The sequence below is a fragment of the Kryptolebias marmoratus genome, linkage group LG15 (assembly GCF_001649575.2).
Source record: "Kryptolebias marmoratus isolate JLee-2015 linkage group LG15, ASM164957v2, whole genome shotgun sequence".
In the NCBI taxonomy this organism is placed as follows: domain Eukaryota; kingdom Metazoa; phylum Chordata; class Actinopteri; order Cyprinodontiformes; family Rivulidae; genus Kryptolebias; species Kryptolebias marmoratus.
In genome coordinates, this window is record NC_051444.1 from 1,784,283 (window position 1) to 1,793,721 (window position 9,439).

Consider the following 9,439-nt stretch of genomic DNA (forward strand, 5'->3'; position numbering starts at 1 on the left):
CTTCCTCTGAGCCACTCTGTGGTTCTACGCGGTCATTTTGGACCTGAAAGCACCTTAGACTGAAATCTGCGGCGCTCAGGAAGTTGACCTCCGTCCTCCATCTCCCGAGGCGGGGCAGGTTCTTGAGTTCCTGGCCTCGGGCTCGTGGGTGTGACCCGTCCTCGTGAACCGCAGCAAAAACCCTCCGTGTTTGTTTACAGCGTCGGTCCTCAACTCATCCATTCAGAACGAAACAAAAACAAAACGACTGAATGGACCTAAAACTGTTCTTTAGTAGGTCTGGGACAGGAAACAGGAAACAGGAGACAGGAGGACCAATATTTGTTCTATTAGCTCCTAACTTGTGTTTAAAGCCTTGCTGTGAACTCCTCGTTTCTGAGGGGTTTTGTTTTTTTGCTGAAAGGAATTTAGAAAATTTCACCTCAGACTCATTAAAACGACCTCAGAGGAGAAGAACTGGTTCCTCCTCAGAGGCAGAGCTGCTGGTCAGGAACGAGGAGGAAGAAACCTGATGGTCCTCCTCCACACCTCATCAGAACCTTTGGTTCTGGTTCTGTTTATCTGTCAGCAGTGGAGCCTCCTGGGTCTTCCTCCATCATTAGGATTCAAAATGTGATCAGAACATGACGACCTTTGACCTCTGAGCTCTCCTCTGTCCATCTGATGAACCTGGGGTCGCATTTCCTCCTGCGTCCCCCTCCTGGGAGGTTGGCTCCAGTCCCATCAACCTTCTACCCTGTTAATAATAAGGTCCGAACCCGGAGGCCCTCCAGGCGACGGTTCCTTCAGCCGCGTCTCGTTCTTCCGGTTCTGTCCGGAGGAACCTGGACGGACCGGTAAACCCAGAGCCGGGCCGGAGACTCGGGGCGAAGACTGACCCCTGACCCTCGTCTTCATCAGAAGACATTCAGTTTTTGAACCCGATCAGAACGACACCGGAGACGGTTCGCAGCCTTCATGGGGAAGACAGACGAGCGATTTGAGCCGAGGTTCTGCAGCGGCCTGGTCAGAGTCCAGAACCTGACAGCTGAGCAGAAACGCTGGAAAGAGGAGTGGCCCAAACTGCTCCACAACCATCTGACACGTCTGCTTTCTAAAATGATTTAATTCACTCGCCGGACGCTGAAACAAACGTTTCTTCTCTGAGGATTAATAAAGTTTTTCTGAGTTTTCCAAAATAAATCTCCTTTTTCATCGTTTGGCGCCTGAAGCGAGTGACTCCGCCCCCCCCCTGGTGGCTAAAAGCGAAAACAGCGTCCTGAAAATAAATCCACCAAACATCTCATTCCATACATTTATTTATTTATTTTATACAAAAGGTCTGAAGAGTTCTACAGGCGGAGCGGCTCACTGGAAAACCACCGTGTCCAACATGGCGGCGAGGCACTGAACGATGTTGGATGTCATTAGAACGTCCACGTGTTCCTCCAGGTGTCTCTTGGGATCCTGGGAAAAAGAGGAGATGTTAAAAAGGAGCCGGGAACGCCGACTGCTCCGACGAAAACGAGATCCGAACCTGCTTCCCGACGTTCTTGATGGCGAGCTGCTCCGGGGTCATTTTGTCCTCCTCCTCCACGGCCTGATGGAGAACCAGGAGAACCGGGAGAACCGTCAGTGATCCCGCTTCTTTGTGCCTCAAAGAAAATCTGAACCTTTCAGCCGAATTTAATCTGTTTACAGATGATAAAAACTGTCGAGGTTTAAAATGTTCCTTTCTGATGATATTTAAGATGAAATCCTAATTTAATCCTAAATTCTGGTGATAAATAAATAATCTGTCCTCTGAAACGAGCCGATCTCGTTACTCGGCCTCGTTAGCAAGCCGGCGGCACGCCGCGGCGTTCACCTTGTTGTAGTTCTTGGCGAGCTCCAGCATCTCCTTGACGATCGTCTCGTTGAGCTTACAGTGTTCGCTGTAGTCCTGCAGAGTCAGACCCTCCATCCAGCTCTTCTTATGGAGGTTCAGCAGCATCTGAGGCACCAGAGACATGAGAGACACCAGAGACAGGAGAGACACCAGAGACATGAGAGACACCAGAGACAGGAGAGACATGAGAGACACCAGAGACAGGAGAGACACCAGAGACATGAGAGACACCAGAGACAGGAGAGACATGAGAGACACCAGAGACAGGAGAGACACCAGAGACATGAGAGACACCAGAGACAGGAGAGACATGAGAGACACCAGAGACAGGAGAGACACCAGAGACATGAGAGACACCAGAGACAGGAGAGACATGAGAGACACCAGAGACAGGAGAGACACCAGAGACATGAGAGACACCAGAGACAGGAGAGACATGAGAGACACCAGAGACAGGAGAGACACCAGAGACATGAGAGACACCAGAGACAGGAGAGACATGAGAGACACCAGAGACAGGAGAGACACCAGAGACATGAGAGACACCAGAGACAGGAGAGACATGAGAGACACCAGAGACAGGAGAGACACCAGAGACATGAGAGACACCAGAGACAGGAGAGACATGAGAGACACCAGAGACAGGAGAGACACCAGAGACATGAGAGACACCAGAGACAGGAGAGACATGAGAGACACCAGAGACAGGAGAGACACCAGAGACATGAGAGACACCAGAGACAGGAGAGACATGAGAGACACCAGAGACAGGAGAGACACCAGAGACATGAGAGACACCAGAGACAGGAGAGACATGAGAGACACCAGAGACAGGAGAGACACCAGAGACATGAGAGACACCAGAGACAGGAGAGACATGAGAGACACCAGAGACAGGAGAGACACCAGAGACATGAGAGACACCAGAGACAGGAGAGACATGAGAGACACCAGAGACAGGAGAGACACCAGAGACATGAGAGACACCAGAGACAGGAGAGACATGAGAGACACCAGAGACAGGAGAGACACCAGAGACATGAGAGACACCAGAGACAGGAGAGACATGAGAGACACCAGAGACAGGAGAGACACCAGAGACATGAGAGACACCAGAGACAGGAGAGACATGAGAGACACCAGAGACAGGAGAGACACCAGAGACATGAGAGACACCAGAGACAGGAGAGACATGAGAGACACCAGAGACAGGAGAGACACCAGAGACATGAGAGACACCAGAGACAGGAGAGACATGAGAGACACCAGAGACAGGAGAGACACCAGAGACATGAGAGACACCAGAGACAGGAGAGACATGAGAGACACCAGAGACAGGAGAGACACCAGAGACATGAGAGACACCAGAGACAGGAGAGACATGAGAGACACCAGAGACAGGAGAGACACCAGAGACATGAGAGACACCAGAGACAGGAGAGACATGAGAGACACCAGAGACAGGAGAGACACCAGAGACATGAGAGACACCAGAGACAGGAGAGACATGAGAGACACCAGAGACAGGAGAGACACCAGAGACATGAGAGACACCAGAGACAGGAGAGACATGAGAGACACCAGAGACAGGAGAGACACCAGAGACATGAGAGACACCAGAGACAGGAGAGACATGAGAGACACCAGAGACAGGAGAGACACCAGAGACATGAGAGACACCAGAGACAGGAGAGACATGAGAGACACCAGAGACAGGAGAGACACCAGAGACATGAGAGACACCAGAGACAGGAGAGACATGAGAGACACCAGAGACAGGAGAGACACCAGAGACATGAGAGACACCAGAGACAGGAGAGACATGAGAGACACCAGAGACAGGAGAGACACCAGAGACATGAGAGACACCAGAGACAGGAGAGACATGAGAGACACCAGAGACAGGAGAGACNAGACACCAGAGACAGAGACATGAGAGACACCAGAGGCACCAGAGACACCAGAGACATCAGAGACATGAGAGACAGAGACACCTCATCATCGCGTCCTACAGACCACCGAAGCACCGAGTCGCACCTTCTGCTCCAGTTCGTTCTTCCTGTAGTTGATGGTGATGGAGTAATAATGTCGGTTCAGTCCGTGGATCAGAGCCTGAAAGAATCGGCAGAAACTCGACGAGTCAGAGAAAAACTTCGGCTTCTTTTCAGTGAACAGCTGAAACACGAGCTGAAGCTGAAGCTTAAAGCTGAACATCAGTGAAAATAGAACCATAAAATATGTTTGTTGTGGAAATTAAAAAAAAATCTGATATTTTTTGATGACCCACAGGTTGTGTGGAGCGCCGGCGCCGGAGCTCACCTGGATGGAGGGTTTGTTCAGGTGACCCAGGTTGGACGTGGTCTGTCTCGGTTCGTGACCCAACACCATCATGTTGGCGTTGATCAACCTGAAGGCGTCGATGACGACCTGAGCACAAAGAGAAACGCCTCAACAAACAGGAACCGACCCGAAAGGTCCCCCCCCCCGGCCCGGATCCTCACCTTGCCTTTGACGCTCTGAATCGGGTCGACCACCACGGCCACGGCGCGCTCCGACAGCGCCTCGAAGCTCTGCTGCGTGTTGATGTCCACGCCCGACAGCCAGCAGCCGAAGCCGGGGTGGCTGTGGTACCAGCCCACCACCATCTCCGGCCTGGAGACAAAACGCTTCGAGTCAAACACGGAGCTGTCCAGACGCCGCCCAGACGCCGCCTGCATCCGTACGGCTGAGGTTCATTCAGACGATGTTTTTAGATTTAAAGTTTTTTAACCTTCCGGTCTGCTTCAGCATGTCCAACATCTTGGCCTGGAAGACGGGGTCCACGGCCTCCACGCTCACTCCCTGCCAGAGAAAAACTCATTTTATCCTCGTTTCTGTTCAAATATAACCAGAACAATCTGCTGTGAGTCATCCTGATGACAGCAGACTTCAAGAAATAATTTAGAAACAATTAGAAAGAGTTTGGGTTGATTCTGCTGCTGTCTAACATAAGTTTCTTTGTCTTTCTTCCAGTAGAAACTCCACCTGGACCAGTCCTTCTGTGTTTGTCTCTTTCCCGTCCTCAGCTTGGTTCTGGTTCTGCTGGAGGGTTTTGCGTCCCACTGTCCCCTATGTGCTGCTCAGGATGGGACACTGAGACGAGGTGAAGATTTAACTCGTTCTGCTGCCTCCTAACTGTCTTCTATAAAAGTTTGTGAACGTTCCAGATCCCTGACTCGGCGCTTCATGGATAAACTGAAATAGGAATCGTGACGTTGGTACAAACCGTTCCTGACTGCGGCATGGCAAACACGTCGATCACCCGCACCGTGTAGTCGTCCACAAACTCCCCGAGCATCAGACCCATGACCTCCATCGGGACGCCGGCTCGGCCGTGCTTCAGCATCTGACAGTAAGAGCAGAAACAGGCGTGAGAGTCCAAACCCGTCCCGACTCAGACGCTCTCCGTCCCGACGGCGAGCGGTTACCTTCAGCAGGGCCAGGGAGGAGATGTAGACCTGCTCCGCCGTGTCCACAGCCGGGGCGTCTGTGGGGGGTCCCTGAGGAGTCAAAGAACCCTCATCAAACCATCCTTTTAGTTACAACTTCATAAGTAATTAATAAGTAAATAAATGAATTTGACTAGCTATAAACTGCTTAACAACACACTTCCCCTCAGCTTATCTTTGAAAAAATTTAATAAATAAACCTAACATTTACCTGTCCAAGTCCTGGCATCCCACCTCCAAGCCTCAGGAGTCGGTCCATTCTGAGATCTACCAACAAGTTCTTATCATTAAAGTCCTGAACGAAGAGGAAAATAAAAACCACGAGAATCTAATCATGTTCGGACTTATAGTTGTGTCGTAACCTTTGATAAAAACAGAGATATATGACTGAACAGAAAACAAACAGGTTTTTATTTCAGATTAAAGCTAAAATAAAATGATTGTTGTGATTTTTATTCCACTTTGCTGTTTAGGATTATCCTGTTGGCCTAAAAGAAGCTTCACTTTAGTTTAAGGGTTCATATGATTAGGTGAAATCTGATTATTTAAGCTTTTAACAACATTTAAATCTATTTTGTCTCGATTCAAAACAAAGCTAAGACTAACAGTTCCCGAAGCTAGCTAACCTTAAAGCTCATTTTATCACAGCCACCGAAGCTAAATGCATCATTTAATATCACCTACTTCATAAACTCCCTTTAATTTTCAATTTCAGTCACTATAAAGTCCAAATGAAAGGTTGAATTTTTAATGTTTATAGTTTTAACATCACTCGGTTTGTGGAGTCACAACCGATAACATGCTAATGCTAACTTAGCATCTCTCTGTGACACAAATAAAAAATGTTTTTTTCCTTTCTAATTTAATCAAACCGTATTTGATAAAAGCTTCTGTTTGTCTTAAACACATATCTTTTCTCACCGGCTGTCAAATCTTCAGTGGGGTTAGATGATGAGGGTTTTTCTGCGTGCAGGATGCTACAATGAATCAGCCAGAATCGCCTTCTGTTTAAAGCAACAACTTCCGGCGCAAGTATGACGTCACGATCCAGCCGACTGTTGCGGAAACGAGACACCAGGGGGCGCCATATCCTTGAATAGAATGAAGTAAATCAGATTTATCTGTAGATAAAGATAAAATTAAAGTTTTGTTTTTTTAAAAATAATCAGGGTTTAGTAAAGGGGAACTGCAATTCTGCGCTGATTGACAGATTAGTTAAAATGTATTTTGATAAGGTTTGAGTGATCTGACATATCAAAACACCATAATTACACATATTTAAAGTAAGTTTATTGCTTTTTACAGTTATCTTAATAATATATAAAATATAATTTAAAAAAATCAAAAGTTTAAGCTATAATGAAAATAAAAATACGATTTGTTGTTGTTGGCCCCACCGCCGACTAAATACTGTTTCCATGTCAGTCAATACCAACATAAAAATCAATTAAAAAACATATATAATTAGCTCTGCCTTTACTTAAATAATTTGCTGCTTGTTTTATTTTTGGTGGCATGAATAACGAAGCCGTATCGGAGCTAAACTGAATATTTTATTGTCGTTAAAACAGAAGCTAAAAATAACTAAGAGCATTTTTATGATCAGGAAAGGCTGTCAAACTGAACTTTTATTGCTTGTTTTTTCTAATACAGCTGCACGTTTGTGTTTAGACAAAAAATAATAAATTCCTGATTTTTAAAATACTTTTAGTTACAAAAATAAAGTAACTAAAAAGATACATTTATAATCTTTTATTGCTGTTTTTGTCTTAGGAGGCGTTAAAGACGATAAAGATAAAACTTGAGGTTTGTTGTTTTTCTGATGACCTCGCTGGTTATCCGCCACGGAAGGCGGGTGATCATGTAACTGCCTCTGTGTGTGTTCGTTTGTCTCTCTGTTAGCAAAATATCTGACGAATCGGCCGACGGATTCTACTGAAACTTTCAAGATGAACGTCTGCGGCTGATTAATGTTTCGACCTGATTCAAGATGGCCGCCGCAGCTAATCAACCTTAGCGATCAGAAACATGTCAGTTAATTTCACAGGTATCTGGCGGGGTAGTAGCTGAGAGTCACCCCCGCCCTCACGGTTTTCTGCAGCTCTGCGGGTACGCGCTCAATGTAAACAAAGAGCTTCCACCTGCAGGCTTTAATCAGCTGATCGGCCCGTTAACAGTCACTTCCTGTTCCTGCAGGGGAACACACCTGCCCGCCGGCAGCTGGTCACACGTTCCGCCTCGCTTTATGAGAACCTTTAATTTTACTTCGCTCCAAGTAGAAAGAAGACGCTTTTATTTTGAAACACGAGCGCTGAAGTCTGATAAAACCAACGTTGTTGTAAATCCGACTGACGGGTCAGACCGGAGTCATCCTCAGGCTGAAACCTTCGTCGGGTCTTTTTTGTGTCCTGTCCAGCTGGCTGTGGTGGCCATCTTTAATCGGATTGACACTAAAAGTAAATCAGTGGTGGGGGCAGAGATATTGATGAGATATTTTGCTAACAGACAGGCAGGCAAAACCCGATTTAAGACCGGTTCTGTCTGACACCGGCTCATCCCTTGAGTTTTGCTGCATATTTTCAGACAGATTTAAGCGGCTTTAATGAAGATCCGGTGATGACAAATGTTCTGCAGGATTTTCAGAAAGTTTCTCTTTTAGCTCTTAGGTTTCGGCTGCTGGTCCAGCCACAGCAGCTAAAACCTATTTTATCCCATTTCAGCTGTGGTTCCTGTGGTTCTGGCCATCGATTTCCTTTCTGAACGCTAATAAGCGTTTAAATAAAGACGCACAAACAGAGTCATTAGGTGAACCATAGACTTCCTGTTTGAGCGTGGAGGGCAGGCGATCATGTAACCGCCTGTGTCTGTGTCGTCTGTTAGCAAAATATCTCAGGATCCACAGGACGGGTTCTGATGAAACCCACAGGAATTAATCAGCAGATGAACGTCTGCAAATGATCAACTGTTGGAATCAGGTCGATTCAAGATGGCCGACGCAGCTAATCTAACTTAAAACAGGAAATGGTTGTTGGTTTTACAGATACTGAGCTGGAACCTGGTGTGGTAGTAGCTGAGGGTCGTCCCCAACATAGGTTCTGAGCTCTGTCAGATTTTAGGCGTTTATAGGTAGTCTTTTGTTACTTTTAGCTACTTCTGCTACTTTAGGCTTTTAGCTACTATTGTAACTTTTAGCCTTTAAGCAGCCTTTTGTTAATTTTAGCTTCTCTGTACTGGTTTAGGTTTTAACTAGCCTTTTCCTACTTTAAGATTTTAGGCAACAGTTTGCTGCTTTTAGCTAGCTTTTTACTGTTTTAGCTGCTCTTTTTTGCTAATTTATAAAAAGCAACTATTTGCTACTTTTGATTATTTCTGCTACTTAGGCTTTCAGCTAGCATTCTTCTATTTGTAGCCTTTAGGTAGCCTTTTGCTAATTTCAGCTTCTCTGAAATGTTTTGTTACTTTTAGGTTTTAGGTAGCTTTTTACTGATTTAGCTGCTCTTTTTTGCTAAATTAGCACAAGCTACTATTTGCTACTTTTAGCTATTTCTGCTACTTTAGGTTTTTAGCTACCATTCTTCTATTTGTAGCTTTTAAGTAGCTTTTTGCTAATTTTATCCTTTGGCTAACGTTTTGTTACGTTTAGGTTTTAGCTAGCTATTTCCCACTTGAGGTTTTCAGGCAACTGTTTGCTGCTTTTAGCTAGCATTTTATTACCTTTAGCTGTTTTTGCTTTTTTTGGCTTTTAGCCTCCATTTGCTACTTGCAGCTATTTCTGCTACTTTAGGTTTTTAGCTACCGTTCTGTTGTTTGTAGCTTTTAGGTAGCCTTTTGCTAATATTAGCTTCTGGCTAATGACATTTAAGCTTTCAGGGAACCCTTTGCTGGTTTTAGTTAGCATTTTGCTGCCTTTAGCTTGTAGCTAGCAGCTGAGCTTCAGCTCCTTCAGCTCTGATGGTGGATTTGAGCAGAAATGTTTTTTTCTCTGCTCCTGATTCTGACATGTTGGATGGGGGGAAGGGCTGGCAGTGTGTGTGTGTGTGTGTGTGTGTGTGTGTGTGTGTGTGGTTGGGGGAGGTGGGGGTGA

General features: G+C 46.0%; 1 protein-coding gene across 2 annotated transcripts; it reads right to left on the reverse strand.

Moving 5' to 3' along the window:
* Positions 1–1,285: 1,285 nt before the first annotated feature.
* psmd14 (proteasome 26S subunit, non-ATPase 14) lies at positions 1,286–6,401 on the reverse strand. 2 transcript variants are annotated; one of them, XM_017438703.3, is made up of 11 exons: positions 6,277–6,401; positions 5,567–5,622; positions 5,335–5,406; positions 5,133–5,252; positions 4,638–4,708; positions 4,369–4,519; positions 4,187–4,294; positions 3,905–3,979; positions 1,847–1,972; positions 1,517–1,579; positions 1,286–1,446 (listed from the first exon to the last, which is right to left on the reverse strand). In XM_017438703.3, exons 2-11 carry the CDS (start codon positions 5,612–5,614, stop codon positions 1,348–1,350), a joined length of 933 nt encoding a protein of 310 aa, XP_017294192.1. In that variant the 5' UTR covers positions 5,615–5,622; positions 6,277–6,401; the 3' UTR covers positions 1,286–1,347. The 2 variants fall into 2 exon arrangements, with proteins under 2 accessions (XP_017294192.1, XP_017294191.1); XM_017438702.3 differs by having other exon boundaries at positions 5,567–5,650; positions 6,277–6,396.
* Between the last annotated feature and the right edge of the window lie 3,038 nt (positions 6,402–9,439).